The sequence below is a fragment of the Nanorana parkeri genome, unplaced genomic scaffold, assembly GCF_000935625.1.
Source record: "Nanorana parkeri isolate BGI_ZX_2015 unplaced genomic scaffold, ASM93562v1 scaffold28, whole genome shotgun sequence".
NCBI lineage: Eukaryota > Metazoa > Chordata > Amphibia > Anura > Dicroglossidae > Nanorana > Nanorana parkeri.
Window position 1 is genome coordinate 2129457 of NW_017306296.1, and position 21518 is coordinate 2150974.

Genomic DNA, 21518 nt, shown 5'->3' on the forward strand with positions numbered 1-21518 from the left:
TTATTACTTACATGCCCTGCTGCCCAAACTGCTGATTGTTTCTATCTTGAAGAGCTGCCGTACAAAAGAATAACAATTTCTTGCAGCAGATAAAGCCTCCTATTTCCTTTAAAACGATGACTCAATGGAATGTTTAACGGAATATTAACATTTTAGGTTGTCTCTGTTTTCTGTCTAGGTTACATTGACTTTTAAAAGCCAGCAGAGAGGACCTATTCCTGCTACCTGTCACTGTGTGACACAAGAAATATGTTGGCTAAGATTCAGTCTATGTGTAAAATAATTATGGCATTGTTCAGTCTCTGAGCATTCCTAGAAGATTAATCTCTTGATAGGCAGTGTCCCTTTATGACAGAATGATATAGCACCCAGCTCTTAGAACAGGTTTTGCTGGACGCTGTTATAATCTAGCAATAATGCATGGTAGGCAGTTTTTAATACCAATGGCTCTGCATCTAACAGAAGCTGCGAGGAGTAGAAACATTTGTAGAAGAGGCTCTACACAGGGATGGTCAACCAGATAGGATCTCCCATGCTTTTAATATAGTTTGTCCTCCTAAATGACCTCTATTCTTAGGAGTTGTTACAAGTTCACTACTCTGAATATTGAATGGCAACTAGTAAATTATGGGAACTCTGGCTAGTGTGTAAACTAGCTCTGAGGAAGGGGGAATCTCCCCCGAAACGCATCAGCCTTTTGGTCGCCTCTTGTTATATGTGTGCTATCAATTGTTCATCCAAATGTGAGTAGTTACATGTCAGATTACTTGCACTCCATTTTCTATTAAAAAGGTTTTTACACTAGGGGTGGGTGTTGTCCCCTCTTTTCTTGTTTTTCATGATGTGTGAGGATGCTTCCTGGTGGCCTCGAAGACAGCAGCCTCCTCCTGCTACGTGGATATGAAGAAACACCTTATTGGGCGCTGTGTCGTTTATTTTCACTTTGGTCTTCTGAAAATACATCAGAAGATCTAACCATTTAATATATCCAAAATGTGTTTGGTATATTCAGTTATTTGAAATATGAAATCAGGTTTTTTGTAGAAGTGTCTACTGTGTAAGATGATAGGCGGGGAGATAGCTGAGCTTACAGAAGGAAGAGTGTGCATCATCATTGGTCTGTTTAATAAGCAAAAGTAATGTACTGTATATGTCTTGATGATTACTAAGATTGATGCTTTCTTACTTTATTCTTGCAGAAAGAAACAAAAGCTATGAAATGTCCTCCTTTGTGGAAACCAAGGGACTTGAGCAGCTAACTAAATCCCCCGTAGAATTTGTAGAGTATCCTTTGGTTCTACATTATCTTTGCAACTTTTTCATGTAGCACAGGACTGACAGCATGGGGTTGATTTACTAACCTTATAAACACGCCACGAACAAGTATACACCTCTGTAGTGTGTTCCCTCCCAGCATGATCTATTGGTGGAATCTAGACACCTTTGTAGTGTGTACACACCCAGCAGGTGTGTTGTGCAAAGCCCTGCATGAATTGCAAGGTGATGTTGTGTAAATTAGCTCTACATTGTGTTGCTTGCGTTGATGAATGCAGGAATGTAAATGCATGAGCTAACCATTTTTGTCTAAACTGTGAAGCAGCATTATATATGCATCATGTGCATGATTTTTCCATATATGGCATTAGTGGAGATATGCTTTTAGAGACTTTTTGGTTGATAAATACGTTTTGCTGTGTAAAAATCACACGCACCTAGTGCGTGCGTGTGTTTAGGTTAGTAAATCACCCCCCATGTGTCACCAATAAAGTACTTCCAGCATTGTAGTGGGCCCACTATCTGGGCCCAATGTATTTTTTTGCACTGAAATCCCAAACAGTGTTGACAGCAATTGGGCATTGCTGATAACATTTATAATCTTAAAATTGCATAGGTATATTTTATGTGACCAGTTAAAAATAATGCTAATCGTTGTAGAAAGTAGAGGTGAGTTTTCACGTGGGCAATTTTCTAGCTATTTGGACCACTGTCAACTAGCTCTTAGTCTCTAAAACAGTGGTCCCCAACCTGTGCTTGGTCTTCCCTCCTCTCCAGTCATTGGGTCTTCCTAGAAACCAAAGACATAATTCTGTTCCCTGCAGCATAAAGGAGGATGGAAGAGTATTGCCTTCTATCATTTTCCTGCCCGCAGCTGGAATAAAGACAAGGGTCCATCCAGTTCAACCTATCAAAAATATCAAATAAAAGTAATGTTTTGTTTTTATGTGAGATTGGCATGCTTGGGTATCAGCAAAGTCACATTTTATTGTGTTTCTTAGTTTGTATAACTAAGCTACTAAGAAGTAGTATAAAGGGGCACTTGGAGGGCTTGTTCACACCAATGTGTTGCGTTAATCTGCGTAAAGACAGTGACTGAGTGACAGTTCTGTCCGGACCCGTGATTCAGACATCAGCTTGATGAAAATTTTACTCACCGGACCTCCTTGAATTTTTATTCACTACCCCTGCACAAACAAAACAAATCAAATGCATCAAGACGACCTACCGACATCGCTGCCATATAATTTAGGTTGCCTGGATCCATTCAATTTTATTGCTATTTAATTCTGTGTTTGGCCAGCATTAGTCTGTGCTTTCTGTGTGTACTTTTAAAGATTTCTTAACCAAAGACAGATATAACAAAATGCAGCTGAGTCGAATTTATCCAAAAGGGACACGTGTGGATTCATCAAATTACATGCCTCAGGTTTTCTGGAATGCTGGATGTCAGATGGTGGCTCTTAACTTTCAGACTATAGGTAAGGACATTAAATGCAACAACTAGTCACCCTGTGGTTTGACCACATCCCTACAGGCACCTCCAGGGAAGTAAAGTACAACTAATGCTTCCTGTATGACAGCCTGAACAAGTCCCAAATCCAATTACTTTGTAAAACACAAGGCTCATAAAGTAAACCAAAGATGTATTTCACCTTCCCTGACTAAGCCTCTCCTCCCAGACACTGCAGCTCATAGTAGGAGGGTTTCAGTAACAGAGGCAGTGCGGTCAGTCCAGAAAGCAGTGGGCAGGAGTAGGTGTAGCCAGGTACTGATTAACAATCTACAGGATTGTGAATCCTCATATTTATATTCACAATTATAAAAGTGCTCAATATAAAACACATAACCAACCTGCACATTTTAAAATGAAATACTATTGTAACACGTTTTTTGGGAAGGGGGGGTTCTAAGATTTATTTTAAGTGATCTAAGATTCTGGTTATTTAAAAAAATTACTTTTCTTATATGGTATTTCACAGACCATGCTGCTGTGTTAGAAAAAATGTATGTCTGTTGTTATTCCCATACAGGTAGATGTACTGTGCAAACAGGCACTCCTGCAGACAGTGCATACGCTTACAATGTCTTCTAATTTCCAGATTTGCTCCACCACCCCATTTAAAGTAAATTAAAAGCCAAAATTGTTTGTATTAGTTTTGGAGATAGTATATAAGGAATTAAAACCCCTGCCAGATTTAATTTGTCATATGTCTTCCATTGGGGGTATTTTTCCATCACTTCCTGTCCGATAGCTACAACAGAAAGTAAGAGGAAATTACTCCAAAGTGAGAGAAACCCTTAAAAGGTGTCCTCGTTGGATCCATTCATTTCAATGCCTGTTCCTGTACCAATTAAAACATTTAGGATGTCCCCTTACTTTCATTCCTGTTAAAGGGGTGACTAGGACAGACAAAAAGAGTACATTTGCCCAGCAGGAACACACATTGTATCCCCCCAAAAAAGTTTGGACTTTATATACACACTTTAAAAAATCTATTTGAAAAAGTTATTGTTCAATACCTCATATGTGTCTGCATGTTAGAAGAGGGCCAGTGTAGATCCAACACTTTCATAATCTGCATTATAACACTTCGCTTCACAAACTTGCAGATGTGTGCACATTAAGTGACAGCTAAGAGACAGTCATGCTATACAAGAGAAAAGAAAGGACGTAGTTAATGGGTTATGACTCTGGCAAATAAATTAAATAGAAATTATCTTCTTTATTTAAAAAAACACACTACAAAAAAGGAAAATATTACATATTATGTGATATATATTAGTCAATGCAGTAATACACATCATTAATTACTATGCTTGCTGTGCTCTAATTTACCATTTGACCTAGATTTAAGAAGCTTTTGTTTAAATAATTTATAAACAAGTAATTTGTGAAGATTGCACTCTGCATGACTTCACCCTATAAACAAAACATCCGCTGCAGCACGAAACAGCGCTAGATCCCACTGACATGATTGTAATGTATTTTGTGTGGTTTTGGGTCAACCATGTCAATGGTGTATTCTTATCTGTCTTTAAACAACGCTATTTTAATGTTATTTAGAAAAGTATTGAAGAAAACCAAACAGTTATGTATGTAATAAAAAAAAGAAGATGCAGTTACATAGCATGGGCTATATGGTCCCATATCATGGATATAGTGAAAATGTGGGTTCCCAGAGGGCTTCTGGAGTCCTTTTGAAGTTTTCTCCTAAATATCGATTTGACCTGCTGAAAGGCCATTATTTGCATGGGCATGGTCTCCACGCCCACATAGTAGTGCTGGGGCCTGGCAATAGGTCTGGTGCCAAGCACAACTATGTGGAAAGTGTTTGTCTGTTTTTCTCATACCCAGAAATTTGAAGTTCTTGGAGTTCTGGTTGCACTCTACAAGGTCATATTTTGACACTTTAACTAATCACATTGTATAGTTTAGCTATCGGGGTAAGTAAAGCAAGTTTCAGTCCCTGACATGGTTTTCATTGCTGTCCATGATCTTGGCATGGAGAACTCCAGTCTTTTATTCAACCCAATTAGGGGTTTAAAGTGACATTAAACTCAGGAAAAATCCATTCAAGTACCTTGACTATTAACAAAAATGTATCTTTTTTGTGTATCACTCAACTGCGGATACTCATATCATCTCCGAATATGTGCTAGCACTGTCCTTCCTTTTGGAGGGTGGCTTCTTTTGTTCCCCATGGGCCTTGTGTGTGTTATAAAGTAGCCCCCGCTCCAAGCTCACTCCAGTGATAGACTATAATTTTAATACAAATTAGTAAACTAAAGTGAGCTTGTTGCCCATCACGGGAGCGAGCTTGGAGCGGTAGCTACTTTACAACGCACACAGGGACCATGGGGAACAAAAGTAGCCACCCTCCAGAAGGAAGGACAGTACCAGCATGAATTGTGAGATGATTTGACTGCAGCCAGTTACTGACCACATAATGACCTGTAGGAGTACTGGAGCTTGCTTTATTTCACCCCCAAAAAAACAAATGGCAGAAATACACTTGATAGCACATTCCAAGTGCAGCCCCAGATTTTGTTCTAAAGTACAAGGGGCAGTCACCCAAAACAGAATGCTCCCAGTTTTACATCTGGTTTGCTTTGCTTTGGATACTTGAACTAGCACTTTGCTCCTTGCACTTTACAGTTATCAAACCCATTACTCTGTTATGAGAGAGGCCTGTGTTGTCCTCTGCCCCTTAATGTCATCGAATGCAATTTGTTAGGATAGAAATATAGAAGCTGCCATTGCTTATTTGTTCTTGAAAGTACATACTCAAAAGCTGTCATCCTTACATATGGCTTAATACATATTATTGCTGCCTTGAATTGGAAGTGGCTTTATCATGGGTTGATTTACTGCATTAATAATGTGCCATCATTTGCTTACAGATTTTTCTATGCAGCTAAATATGGGAATGTATGAATATAATGGTAAATGTGGATACAGGCTGAAGCCAGAGTTTATGAGAAGGCAAGATAAGCAGTTTGATCCATTTACAGAGACCACAGTGGATGGAATAGTGGCAAACACAGTGTCTGTTAAGGTAATGTATGCAGTTTTGATGTTTTAACCACATGTCTACAAGTAGGACGTTGTATTGCTGTCATATATTTAACTCAGTAGCCGTTCTAACAGTCTTTTCATTTATATATGTAGTATATAGTACAGTACATCATTGCAAGTTTATTCAAGGAACTCTATGTTTCTTTTTTTGTAGATAATTTCAGGGCAGTTCCTTTCAGATAAAAAGGTTGGAACCTATGTGGAAGTAGACATGTTTGGCTTACCCGTTGATACCAGGCGAAAAGCATTCAAGACGAAGACATCACAAGGCAATGCTGTGAACCCAGTATGGGAAGAGGAACCTATTGTCTTCAAGAAGGTTAAACTAACATTTCAATTTAAGAGATTTATTTATAAATGTTTAGTGACATTTAATTTAAGAGCTTTGCTAAACAGTCAACATTTACTCAGTGGCTTCTTTATTAGCCAAGAATGATGTGTAAAGGACAGGGCCGTAGATAAAAAATTTTCCTGGGGGGGGTTCAGCTTCCTCAAATTATAAGATTTTATGTAGCAGACACACAAAGGTTTGAAAAAAATATACCGGCAATATCATTCCTAAACCAATCCTTTACCCCGAGCAATACCGATTTTGCTGTTTGACACCATATGGATAAAAACCATGTGGTACCACTTATAATTGGTACCAATTCACACAAACAGCTTAGTATATACTTTATGGGATTTTGTTTTTACCAAAAACATTTAGCAGAATACATTTTGGCCTAACTTTAGGAAGAAATTTGATTTTATTTGATATTTTGTATAACAAAAAGTTTAAAATATTTTTCCCCCACAATTTTTGGTCTTTTTTCATTTAAATAGTCATTAAAAAATGAAATTAAAAAAATCAACGGCAATCAAATAGCACCAAAAGAAAGCTCTATTTGTGTAAAAAATCAGGCGCCCGGGGGAAAGTCTTTTATTAGCGCTCCCCCAAATCTATCCATAGTTCAATGCTCTAGAGTCATTCTAGACAAACTGTTCCCTTGCCTATGTTTTCCCTTCTTGATCCACCTTCAAATCACCTCATTATCCAGTGCTGCTTTGGTAATTTAGGAGCCACTACTGGGCTTGCTTCAATTTTAAAGGCATTGCCCCTTCTAATCTGTCATGGAGGAGAAAATTGAGTGATTTCAAGCCTTCGTGGAGTCTCAGGTGGGCTGTGCGTGAGTCTCAAGTGGGCTGAAGGAACACTAAGGAGTAAATCAATATGCACAATCCACATTAGCATAGCAACGTGCAATTAATGAGAAATATTGCAGCATTTCACATCATGTGATTAATCTTAGCTCTACATTAATGAAGTGTACACCATGGTTGTTCCATTACTTAGCGGCAAGTCATGGCCGATATTTGTAGTGAAAATGCCTTTCCCTGAGATCTCATGAGATTACAGATTAGATTTCCCAGCAATGCTCTGCTGATGTAGCCTTCCCAGGATGCAATACTTGGGCACATTACATCACTTTTGCCAAAGAGAACCAGGAAGTATAAAGCAATAAATTGTAAGTAAAATGTAAATATGTTTGTTTACCTAATGAATGTAACATCATTTCATATCAGCATGCAGAGCTGAATGCTGATGTGATTTTTAGTCAAAGGGTGTAAAGGTTCACATTAACAATCTGTTGAGGCCATTTTCATGTTTTGCTTATGAAATCCATGAATACATTACAGCCACAATGGTTCCACTTACTTTACAATCATGATATCTGTTTGTTTTCTTTGGAATCAGGTAGTGCTACCATCTCTGGCTAGTCTCAGAATAGCAGCCTATGAAGAAGGAGGAAAGTTCATAGGTCATCGGATACTGCCAGTCTCTGCAATTCGGCCAGGTAGGCTCTTTATATCGGTAGATTTTACATTGATCACAAGGCTAAATAAACTTTACTGCTTTTTCTGGGTGCTGCAAAGTCAGGCTTAAAAATTTTCATTTTATGTGGTAACTTATGAAAATGAAATTTGGAATAATGAATTTGGTAAATTTATTGGGTAACTCATCTTTTTAAAGAAATAAAAACCTGTTGCCAGAAGAAACCAGGTTCTTCCTTTCCTATTTCTAGCACAGTTTGAAAAGGAGAAGCTGACTGCTTACTGTAGACAACATTTCATTCTTCAGAAACATCTTTGCATGTGGTCCTATGTTCTCCTATGAGGGGTTACTTTAGGAAGTTTACAAGCAATGCCCGAAAAACTTCCCATGCCATATTTTAGTGATATCTCCCACTGCATAGCTAAGCCAGGTGTGGTTTCTTTATTTGTCATATCCAATGTCTTCCTTTAGAGATATTAAACATGAGTGTGTTGTGTACTTGTGTTTGTTTTTTTTTGCAAAACAGCAGGGGGCCTATAAAAAGCACTTGTACAAGTACAAGTCATAGAAAACACATGATACATAAGCAGTGGATACAACATCCTAGAAAATGTATTGTTTGGAAATACTTTTATTCTGAGTCTAAACCCTCATTTTGGCAGGCAGAATTACCTCTGAGATAATGTAAACTTATTTCTTGTAGTTTGTGTACCATAGTAAGAAGAAACTCCAGTCCAGAGGCCTTGTGGGATAGTACCAGGTTATATAACCTATCATATAGCAGTTGTATATAGGCCCAGGATGACCAGAGAGTTTTCAATAGTGTTCTTGTAAGGCTATTAATTCCAACTAGAATTCGATCATGGAAGTAATAAATGTGATATATTAATATTATCATATTAAACTCACTAATCAAAACTGGAGCGGACAAAATCTGGAGCAGCTGTGCATGGCAACCAATCAGTCTCTATCTTCAATTTGTTCAGTTAAGCTTTGCTAGAAGCTAAAAGTTGATTGGTTGCCATGGGCAACTGCTCCAGATTCTGTTTGTTCTAGTTTTGATGAATTCCCCTCATTGTGTAGTGGCAGTATTTGAAGTGATCTGAGTATGGCATGCTAGCTTTTGGCACGATTAGTTTTTAGAATCATATACTAAGGCCCTTCTCACTCTAACCCTCCTTGTAACCCTAACACTAATGTTTCTTAGTAACCCTAACATTATCCATCCCCATAGCCCAAGCACAAACACTCCCTGTAACCCTAAAACATCCCTATAATAAAATATCCCTATAATCACAATGGTACCCGTACCGGTAACCCTAACATTACTAATCACACTATTCCTTCATGTAACCTTAACATGAATCCTTCCTGTAATCCTAAAACTAACCCCTCAAAATATGCCTCCATGTAACCCAAACCCTCACACTATCTCTCCCTGTAATGCTAACACTTCCTGAAACCTTAACTCATTGCTTACATAAAATGGACCTCTATTCAAATGTTATGTTAAAAGTATTTTCTGTAGAAATGATTGCTCCTTTCAGTGCTGATCACATGCCTGAAGGTCTAGACACTTGGTCACATGCTCTCTGCTTATAAAAAGGATCAGCTATTCTGACCTTCACATGTGTGTGCAGGACCCAGAGTGGACCCATTATATTTTTATTGGCTGGGCTCTCTTACTATAGTAGAAGTAGTAGGCTGTGCCATTTGAAAGATATGGAAGGGGGTTCATAATTAATTTTAGGAACAATATTGCCCTTCTTGGCCCCTGGCCCCTGTCAGTACCTAAGGGATTAGTAAGGCTCTACTTTAATGCAGCACAGTTGTGTTGCACCACTGAGGAGGATAGCAGCCATATAATGCCCCTAATTTAGGATGTTTTCAGTCACTACTGCAATACGCCTTCCTACATACAATATGAGTGCATTCAGATGAGCATAGCCTGTGACAATGGCAGTATCACTTTGGACGAGGATATAGCAAGGCTTTGAAGGTGCAAAAATGAACAGCATTTACAGTTAGGATAAAAATGATCACAATTTTATTGTACAATCTTAAAATTGCATAAGCATACCAATTGATCATCTCATTGTCCAGCCGAAGGATCGGCCGAAGCTACGGCCAGATCCTTCGGCAGCTTTGTGAATAGACCCCATTGTCTTAACATGTACCCCCCAAGGCATGGTAGAAACACCTGATACCTAGTTATAGAATCAACAATTGCTTGTTACAATCATTATATATACTCCATTGTGTAAATCATTGTTATGGGGTGTCCATGAGGTTTTCAACGTGCTTCACCCTTATGGGCTTCATCAGGGACTGGAAGGGTTGACAAACTTGAGATATTGTTTAAAAGCTACAAGAAGCTTCGCACAACATCGAGGGAGGGCACACACACACGAACTCATAAGGTGATACAGGTACGGTATCTATGTTCCTTCTCAGTGAACTCCGATCACATTCTGGTTCATCTCGGATAACTTCATAACTTCACTTCACTATCCTTTCTTAGACTACCACACATAATCTGGTGTACCCACGTATACTCGCCAATAGGCATCCATCGCAGTGCAATAAAGTGTAAAACGCTTTATAGATCTTTTAAACCCCCACTCTCCCCCCCCAAACCCGCATCCCCTCATTCTCCCTTCATACCTTTGCAACGACAATCAATAAATCTGCAGTTTAATCAGATAATACCGTCCTCTCTCCATTCTCTTCCCAACCCCATCATACTACCCTCTCCATAACATCTTGACTCACACACCTTGCGGTTAATCACGGATAACCAGTTATTGGATAGAAGACGCCCCCCCCTCCTTTCACCCCTCGTCTCATAACATTTCCCCATGCTCTCGTTTATGACTGATGTTTTCTCTAGGTTCTGGCAACGACGGAGAAATGTATTCAATATCTTGAAATGTTTATGAAGAGTTACATGTTTTACTTGTTTTCAAGAAGAAAATAACAGAATAGCTTGCATGTATCGTGTGGCCGGCTGGCTACAGGATAATACAACTAAATACATGTTATGTTAAATGTCAAATGCAATGTATTCTGTAAAACCTAACAAAGAAAGACTTGCTTAAAAAAAAAAAAGCTACAAGAAGCAAATACAGACAAAGTACATCAACAACAATTAAATAAATATTGCTGTGCCAAAAATAACAATTAACTAGGTATCAGGTGTTTCTACCTTTTCTTGGGGGGTCCATGTTAGAACAATGTGGTTGGGACAACGAGATTATCACTTTTTATGCTTATGCAATTTTAAAATGTGTACAATAAAATGATGATAATTTTTATCTTAGATGTATGTACTGTTCATTTTTGCACCTTCAAAGCCCTACTATATCCTCTTCAAAATTGCTTCTTATACAAGGGTGTAGTGCAATATCATTGGGTGCAGTCATTTTACTATACTCAATGGTAGTATTAGAGCAATATGTCATCACTGCTCGGGGGCCAAGAAAGCATAGTGTAACCTCTGCCGACCTTTCTTCTATAGATAAACAGGCTACTGAAATCCATCGTTTACTGGTATAAAGTGAACTGAATCTGATCATTCTGCTCTTTGGCCTGTTGTATTAAAAAGGTGCAAACCTCTCTAGGCATAACTATATTATTTCAAAATAAAAATATATTGTTTTCTTCCCAGGTTATCACTACATCTCTCTACGAAACGAGAAGAATGTACCACTGACACTGCCAGCCATCTTTGTCTACATAGATGTGAAAGATTACGTCCCTGATACATTTGCAGGTATAGTAACTAGGGATGCACTGATTCCATTTTTTTCAAGACCAAGTACTGTTCCTCAAGTACTCGCCGATACCAGTTACCGATACTTTTTTAAAAGTGACATGTGACTTTTTTTCTAATACAATACAGACTAATGATTTTAGGACAGTGGGGGAACACCGGGGGGCCCAGTCACAGCTGCAGCTGCTGCGACCCTGGTAGTTCTGCCACTGTCTCCAAGCTGTAGAGGGACTACAAATCCCAGTAATCTATTATACAGCAGTGCAGAATACCATCAGCTATAGAGGACTACAAATCCCAGAAATCTATTATACAGCAATGCAGAATACCACCAACTACGGAGGACTACAAATCCCAGCAATCCATTTTACAGCAATGCAGTATACCACCAACTATGGAGACTACAAATCCCAGCAATCTATTATACAGCAATCCAGAATACCACCAGCAATAGAGGACTACAAATCCCAGCAATACATTATACAGCAATGCAAATATCATTAGCTATAGAGGACTAAAATTCCCAGCAATATATTATACAGCTATGCAGAATATTGTGAAGTTGCATACTCTGTGTTGCCCACCAGGCCCGTGCTGCGTCTTAGGAGGCTGGGGGGGGGGGGGGAGGGGGAGGGTCTGACCAGGGCTGTGCAGGGTCTCTCCAGAGCTGTAATGGGGTCTTAGGAAGCCGTGTGGGCTGTGACCAGGGTTGTGCACGGTCTCAGGAGGATGTGTGGGGTCTCACCAGGGCTGTACAGGGTCTCTCTAGGTCTTTGTGCTTTTTTACCAGGACTGTGCAGGGTCTCACTAGGGCTGTGCAGGGTCTCAGGAGGATGTTCAGATTCTCACCATAGCTGTGTGAGGGGTCTCAGGAGGATGTGTGTGGTCTCACCAGGGCTTTGCAGGGTCTCAGGAGGATGTTCAGAGTCTCACCAGAGCTGTATGAGAGGATGTGTGAGGTCTCACCAAGGTTGCGTGTGGGTCTCACCAGGGCTGTGCGCAGTCTCACCAGGGCTGCATGCGGGTCTCACCAGGGCTGTGTGCGGGTCTCACCAGGGCTGTGTTTGGGTCTCACCAGGGCTGCAAGTGGGTTTAACCAGGGCTGTGTTCGGATCTCAACAGGGATGCATTCGGGTCTCACCAGCACTGCGTTTGGGTGTCAACAGGGCTGCATGCAGGTCTAACCAGAACTGCATTTGGATCTCCCCAGGGCTGCGTTTGGGTTTCTCCAGGGATGCATGTGGGTCTCTCCAGGGCTGTACAGCTGGTGTGAGGCTTTCCAGGGCTGTACCAGCTGGTGTGAGGCTTTCCAGGGCTGTACCAGCTGGTGTGAGGCTCTCCAGGGCTGTTTGGGCGGTGTGGAGCTCTCAAGGGCTGTACGGGCAGGTTTGGGGCTCTCCTGTGCTGTGCCAGTCTCTGCGGGCAGCGGGAAGGAGGAGGAGGAGATGTGCGGCCGGACCAGCCCTGTCAAAGACAGCCGCCGCAAGGTCCCTACAAGACTACCTGAGGTCCCCAGGACGCACAGGACTTCCGACAGCCAAATCTATTAAAAAATGTAAAGCACCAGTATCAACGCTTAGTATCAGGGCATTTTCACGAGTACAAGTACTCGTGAAAATACCCAGTATCGGCACCTATACTAGTATTGTTATCCGTGCATCCCTAATAGTAAATGCTTGTTTTTTATCTTTTTCTAGAATTCTTTTTATCTTTTGAATATTCTTCCATTGGGCCCATATATAATTTCACCAGTGGGTGGCAGCAGTAGCTCAGAGTTTCTTCAGATGCTCATGAACACTCCTTATATTGACTTTTTGATGTGCATGTCTGCACCACTTATAATCAAATTGATGCGCCTAAAAATAGAGTTGTACTCATTTGTCTGCGAAAACTCTTTGTATGTTGACATATAGAGTATACATATTATACAAATATGGAAACAATTTTTGGTACCCTTCCACAAAAAAAAACTTACAATTTTCTTTGAAATAACTTGAAACTGCATGTTTCTACTTTTTCTATAGATGTCAAATAGGATTCAAATCAGAGCTCATAGAAGATCACTTCATAAAAGTGCAATGCTTTGTTTCTAGCCACATCTGTATATATAAATATTCTGTATATATACACACACCAATCGGCCATAACATTATGACCACTGAAAGGTGAAGTGAATACCATTGATTAACTCGTTACATGGGCACCAGTGTGTACAATATAAAAAGAAAGGTCTGACTGCCATTACATTTTTGATATCACAGTACACAAAACTAGATTTTGGTAATGCAGTGAATACAACTTATTTAAACAAAAAACCTGGAGATCTCTTGTTTATAAAACTTCAGACAATATGGTTATGTCACCCTCATACCTGTATATACACAAACATAGTTATACATTTATATAATTATATTGTATGATAACTAAATTTAGGTTTATCACAAAATTGTGCTGTAAACTTGGCAGTCCTTCATCAGAAAGCCAGTTTTATTGTCTGTCAGCTGAAAGTAGGAAATCCAGCCAGCATACATCAAGGTGCCACAACATATGATCCACTATTACATTATAACCACCCGCCTACTATTGAGTAGGTCCCCCTTTTGCAACCAAAACAGCACTGACCCATTGAGGCATGGACTCCACTAGACCTCTGAGGATATGCTGTGGTATCTGGCACCAAGCCATCAGTAAAAGATCCTTTTAAGTCCAGTAAGTTGCAAGGTGAGGCCTCCATGGATCGTGGTAGTAAACTTGGCAGTCCTTCATCAGAAAGCCAGTTTTATTGTCTGTCAGCTGAAAGTAGGAAATCCAGCCAGCATACATCAAGGTGCCACAACATATGATCCACTATTACATTATAACCACCCGCCTACTATTGAGTAGGTCCCCCTTTTGCAACCAAAACAGCACTGACCCATTGAGGCATGGACTCCATTAGACCTCTGAGGATATGCTGTGGTATCTGGCACCAAGCCATCAGTAAAAGATCCTTTTAAGTCCAGTAAGTTGCAAGGTGAGGCTTCCATGGATCGTGGACTTGTTTTTCCAGCACATCCCACAGGTGCTCGATTGGATTGAGATCTGGAGAATTTGGAGGTCAAGTAAACACCTCAAACTCCTGATTGTGTTCCTCAAATCATTTGTGAACCATTTTTTCAGTGTGGCAGGGCACACTACTAAGAGGCCACTGCTATCAGGGAATACCATTTTCCTTAAGGGGTGTACTTGATCAGCAACAATGTTTAGGTAGGTAGTAAATGTCAAAGTAACATCCACATGAATGGCAGGACCCAAGGTTTCCCAGCAGAACATTGTCCAAAGCATCACACTGTTTTCACCATCATGCCTTCTTCCCATAGTGCATCCCAGTGCCAGCTCTTCCCAGGTAAGCAACATACACACGCACCCAGAAACCACATGATGAAAAAGAAAACATGATTGATCTGACCATGCCACCTTCTTCCATTGCTCTGTGGTCCAGTTATGATGATCACGTGCCCATTTTAGGTGCTTTTGGTGGCGGACATGGCTCAGCATGTGCACCCTGACCCGTCTGCAGCTACACAGCCACATACACAACAAACTGCAATGCATTGTGTCTTCACACACCTTTCGATTGGAACCAGCATTAACTTTTTCAGTAATGTAAGCTACACTAGCTCTTCTATTCAATTGGACTACACAGACTAGGGCTCGCTCCCTAGTGAGCCTTTGCCGCCCATGGACCTGTCACCGGTTCACCATTTTTCCTTCCTTGGACCACTTTTGGTACAGACTGGGCACATTTGGAGTTGCTCAGACCCAGTTGTCTAGCCATCACAATTTGACTCTTGTCAAAGTTGCTGAAATCCTTACACTTGCCCATTTTTTCTGCTTCCAACACATCAACTTCAGGGACAAAATGTTCACTTGCTGCCTAATATATCCCACCCACTTCAATGTATCATTGTAACAAGATAATCAATGTTAATCACTTCACCTGTCAGTGGTCATAATGTTATGGCTAATCATTGAAGCTTCTTACGTATTGAACAAAATTTGAGAGTTGTGAAAAAAACACAGAGTTGTGTGACCCTTTAGAAATCCTTAGTCCTTTTTAAAATAAAAAAAATTACTTGTTTTACTTGTTAAAACTTGTTTTACTATCCTTTAAATTGTTGTAAGAACCACAAATATAGGCACCAGATAATGTTTTTTTTAATGTTTTTATTTTTTGTAGATGTAATTGAAGCTTTATCGAATCCAATTAGATACGTGAATTTGATGGAACAAAGATCGAGACAGCTGGCGGCTCTGACACTGGAAGATGAGGAAGAAATAAAGAAAGAGGTAGACTGGCTTTGACTAGCACTAAACAGAAATTTTGTCTGCACATGTAAACCCCTGTTGTGACAAGTGATTGAAGTAACTAGATGACTGCTAGGAGTGACCAGTCAGTGACTGCTAGAGGAAGTGAATGGGCTGAGGTACAATTCTCCATTGCAAACACGCTGAAAACTTTGAAGGAAAATTTATGGTGGGTTTGAGCACATAGGGATTTATTTTAACACAGGCAGATCTGTAAATAAAATGAACTGATAATCTGACCACCAATGACTGTTTTACCTGTCTTTGGTCTTCTACAAATGATCACTGAACACCCCTAGGCCTACTATTTCAATTCCCATATAAAATATCCTAAACACAACTCCAGGCACATACTGTATACCAAAACAAGCTCATATTTAAATTGTGATGTGTCATTACCTGAACTAATTTATTACTGTATGACTGTATGAAAAGGGGCACCCAGATTCAGATAAGACCTCTGTCTGTAGACCCCCACATCCACCAGGCCATGGTTGTGGGGAAGAGGCCCTTGTCCTCATCAATGTGGGGACAAGGTGCTGCTTAATGGTGTCTAGGGGGGACCTAAAGGATCTGATAGGCATTTGGGAGGGGGGCCCCACACTGTTTTTTTCCTTCAATTTTTATGTTTAAAAACAACTGAAACTCAATCCGATAGGTTAAAATAGATCCAAATTCCGAAAACAAACATTTCGGATCCAAATTCCGACATTTAACGTACACAGCAATCTCTGTGCATAGATAGATAGATACTGCAGTTAGATAGTGTAGATAGACAGTGTAGATAGACAGGATAGATAGATAGATAGATAGATAGATAGATAGATAGATAGATAGATAGATAGATAGATAGATAGATAGATAGATAGATAATTTTTCATTACATTTAATTATACATACAGATAAAGATCTGCCTTTTGATACACTGAACTCTTTTATGGTGTAATATGCGACTGGGGCCAGGCAATTAACACTTCTCAAAATCCAATAATTTTCCTTGCCCATGTGTAGTATGAATTAACCCCTAACAGTCGGAGGGCCCTTGTGCTTGTGCAGCTGCACAGTCTGTACAAATGCTATGTTCACCCCTGTTCACAATGCTCTTGGTAGCCAGTGGTTATGAGATCTTTTTCCCAGCCGTTAGGTAGCATGGGGCAGCTCAGGAGCAGAATAATTTTATTTTAGGCAAGATAGAGATACTTTTTTACTCAAAATAATAACGTGACTTAGTATTGTGGACATTGGGGCACATTCATTAAATCTGACCAAGACTGCATACTTGAAATCTAGTCGTGCATAAGACAACTGATACATTTCTAGTCAGTAATGACAACAGGTGCCCAAATACCCAACTTGACATTACTAAATATTGTTATTCCATAACAGATGCAGAGCTGCAGATTTTCCTACTCTGCTCTAATGTGTAACATCATCAATTATGCATCTTGAGCTAAAATGTATTCCCTCTGCCCACGCACTACTCTAGATGGAGGCTTGCTTTTATGAAGATATTTTAATAGCATTTCTCTACCCTATACTGACTCGTCTTAATTGTAGAGCTAAAAATACGATCAACTTTTCTTTAAATTATGAATCACTTGTTGCCACCATGACCTACATTTGTTATATTGCAAATTTACACATGCTGTGAAAAATCATCTCAGTTAGAATGTGATGCTCCCATCTATCTACAGGGAACATTATATGTGAATGAGGGCATTAAAATGTACCCTGCATACGTCTGTCTCCAAAGAACACCTGATCTAGGACATCAGTCACTGGAGATACTATTTTTGACACAAGAATATTATTCATCTTCATCCTTTCTCTGTTAAAAGAAAAATGTGAAGGGATTACAACTTTTTTTTTCTTCCAGACATTGTTTAAATGTTAATCCCTAGTTCTTTGTGCTTTGTATATACTGTATACTGCTAGCATGAATTTGTGCGGAGTATATAGCATAAAAATTTACTTTGGCCAACTCTATTCGGAGGGCTAGCTGAACAAGGGCCCGCCGAATGTTAGCGGTTAATTTATACTACATGTCGGCAAGGAAATTATTGGATTTGAGAAGTGTTAATTGCCTGACCCCAGTCACATATTACACCATCTATCTATCTATCTATCTATCTATCTATCTATCTATCTATCTATCTATCTATCTATCTATCTATCTATTTCTGTCAATCTACCTCTTATCTGTCCACAAAATAACAAACAAAAAAAGGGAATGGATTTTTTTGGTGTAGTATTCTCAGTTATAAATGTACTTGCTATAAGAGATAGATAGATAGATAGATAGATAGATAGATAGATAGATAGATAGATAGATAGATAGATAGATAGATAGATAGATAGATAATTTTTCATTACATTTAATTATACATACAGATAAAGATCTGCCTTTTGATACACTGAACTCTTTTATGGTGTAATATGCGACTGGGGCCAGGCAATTAACACTTCTCAAAATCCAATAATTTTCCTTGCCCATGTGTAGTATGAATTAACCCCTAACAGTCGGAGGGCCCTTGTGCTTGTGCAGCTGCACAGTCTGTACAAATGCTATGTTCACCCCTGTTCACAATGCTCTTGGTAGCCAGTGGTTATGAGATCTTTTTCCCAGCCGTTAGGTAGCATGGGGCAGCTCAGGAGCAGAATAATTTTATTTTAGGCAAGATAGAGATACTTTTTTACTCAAAATAATAACGTGACTTAGTATTGTGGACATTGGGGCACATTCATTAAATCTGACCAAGACTGCATACTTGAAATCTAGTCGTGCATAAGACAACTGATACATTTCTAGTCAGTAATGACAACAGGTGCCCAAATACCCAACTTGACATTACTAAATATTGTTATTCCATAACAGATGCAGAGCTGCAGATTTTCCTACTCTGCTCTAATGTGTAACATCATCAATTATGCATCTTGAGCTAAAATGTATTCCCTCTGCCCACGCACTACTCTAGATGGAGGCTTGCTTTTATGAAGATATTTTAATAGCATTTCTCTACCCTATACTGACTCGTCTTAATTGTAGAGCTAAAAATACGATCAACTTTTCTTTAAATTATGAATCACTTGTTGCCACCATGACCTACATTTGTTATATTGCAAATTTACACATGCTGTGAAAAATCATCTCAGTTAGAATGTGATGCTCCCATCTATCTACAGGGAACATTATATGTGAATGAGGGCATTAAAATGTACCCTGCATACGTCTGTCTCCAAAGAACACCTGATCTAGGACATCAGTCACTGGAGATACTATTTTTGACACAAGAATATTATTCATCTTCATCCTTTCTCTGTTAAAAGAAAAATGTGAAGGGATTACAACTTTTTTTTTCTTCCAGACATTGTTTAAATGTTAATCCCTAGTTCTTTGTGCTTTGTATATACTGTATACTGCTAGCATGAATTTGTGCGGAGTATATAGCATAAAAATTTACTTTGGCCAACTCTATTCGGAGGGCTAGCTGAACAAGGGCCCGCCGAATGTTAGCGGTTAATTTATACTACATGTCGGCAAGGAAATTATTGGATTTGAGAAGTGTTAATTGCCTGACCCCAGTCACATATTACACCATCTATCTATCTATCTATCTATCTATCTATCTATCTATCTATCTATCTATCTATCTATCTATCTATCTATTTCTGTCAATCTACCTCTTATCTGTCCACAAAATAACAAACAAAAAAAGGGAATGGATTTTTTTGGTGTAGTATTCTCAGTTATAAATGTACTTGCTATAAGGACAACAAATATAAGCTTACTATGATAATTTGCAGTGACATAGAACACTAACAAAGTTCTTCGACACTTGGACATCTTATGTTACAGCAGAATATTCACTGCAGCAATTGCAGGATTTGATGTCCATTTTTCAATTTTCTAACTGGTATCTGGAGGCCCAATTGACTGGCTCCCTGGGCTCACTGGATGTCCTTAATCCCTAACAGTCCCAAACTAATTTTATATGGCTCTTAGATTACATAAAGTACTTACGGAGGCTAGGCCCTCCTGAGATGCCCACGAGTACCCACGCCATGGAGATACGGTCCCCTACCCGGAGTTCTGACACTCACGGCCCTAAGGTTAAATGGTAGTAACTACCTCTGTGTTCTTACGCACAATACAGAATTGCTCTGATATGTTCCACCCTATGATGATCTAGGTTTCGCTTCAACAGTGTTTGAATATGTCGTTATACATATAGGGATCGCAGTCTGCGTACTGGTACATGATCCATGTTTCATGCCATTCTAGATATTATATGTATTGTGCTTTACTATACTCTTTCAATAAAATTTAACATGCTAAAAAAAAAAGAACAATAACAAAGACTTCCATGGATATTTTAGAGGTGTCCCTGTATCAGATTAGCATTTTGGGAAATCCCAGCTGCATTCCCATTTGGTCCCATCTACCCCTTTGCAGATGGTGTATCCTTGTGCTGCTAGCAATATACAATACAAGTGGGGCAGTAAGGCCTCATTCACACACAACGCAAGCAAAATTGTATATTGCATATATACGCATCTATACGAGCATCTATGCGTGCACTATATGCAATCCCAGAATGCATCACTCGTAATGGAATTTTTAATGTGCTGTACGCATGTATGCTGGCTCAATATGGCGGTCTTTATTTAAAAAAAAGGGTCTGAGTGTTGGTACATGGCACTTCTTCAAGAGTCAATAGAAACACATTTTTTAATGCAATGCATGGTGCCTTATGTACAAAATTTCCAATATGGAGGGCAATTATAAAATGCAAACATTAAAGATATTACATGGATTCAATCCAATTACAAAAACTAGATTGAATTTAAGCAGACCTATGACTTTAGTTTGCATTAATCAGTCTTGACATATCAAAGTATATGGAAATAGTATTCTTAAAAAAAGTGGTAACTTTTATCATTAAAAAGCAGCCTTTGAGCTACTGTCAAGTGACTCTGTCTAAGCTAAATGATGTGATCAGCCTGCTGCAGGCAAAATAAAGCATTTCCTCAGCCTCCTCTTCTCTGGTGATCACTCACTGGGACTGTTGTACCACTATAACTCTCTGGCAGATCACAGTGGTGATCTGTGTCAGACGTGTACACACAGCTAAATGTAAAGGTTTCTGTACAGACACCGTGATATACATAACTGTGTCAGCTATAGGTCAGCATCTCAGTCCACGAAGTAGATGATGACACTGGGTAATTCGTGAACAGCAGGAGAAAGGAAGATGAAGGTATTGTCAGGAGTGTGATGTTCCCTTCCAGGGGCAAAAAATATTTTCAAATATTACACCCACTTAGCACGCATACATTTACAAGGACAATATATCTAAGGGTTGGTAAGAAATTAAATAAACAGGCAGTGCTAGTTTTTCTGATGTGAGAGTGTGTCCTGTATTCACTAGATGGCACCAGAGCTTGCGTCATTTTTACCATAAATAAAAATAAGGGACCTTATTTATCAAAATGGACAGGTGAAGCTTTGTTTTCTTGCTGAAAGCAGCCAGTTAAATTCCTTTGGAAAAATTAAATGGATAACCCACTTGGTTTCTACGGGCAAGCAAGAGCAGTTCTTACCCCAGAACACTGTATGATGATGAAGCCCAATAATGTTGTGCTTTGCAAAAATGGAGAAATGTGCAGCTTAATATGATTTTAAAACCTTATTAGATAGCCATGTGTATTCATTGGTGTATATATATATA

General features: G+C 39.3%; 1 protein-coding gene across 1 annotated transcript in view; it reads left to right on the top strand.

The window, feature by feature from the left end:
- PLCB1 (phospholipase C beta 1) overlaps positions 1–21518 on the top strand; it is a 510797-nt gene that overhangs the window by 416081 nt on the left and 73198 nt on the right. Inside the window, exons 17-23 of the mRNA XM_018566842.1 lie at positions 1200–1284; positions 2632–2756; positions 5680–5834; positions 6009–6173; positions 7593–7692; positions 11338–11442; positions 15662–15771. Of these exons, the coding sequence (XP_018422344.1) occupies positions 1200–1284; positions 2632–2756; positions 5680–5834; positions 6009–6173; positions 7593–7692; positions 11338–11442; positions 15662–15771 (845 nt within the window). The remainder of the gene's footprint in view (positions 1–1199; positions 1285–2631; positions 2757–5679; positions 5835–6008; positions 6174–7592; positions 7693–11337; positions 11443–15661; positions 15772–21518) is intronic.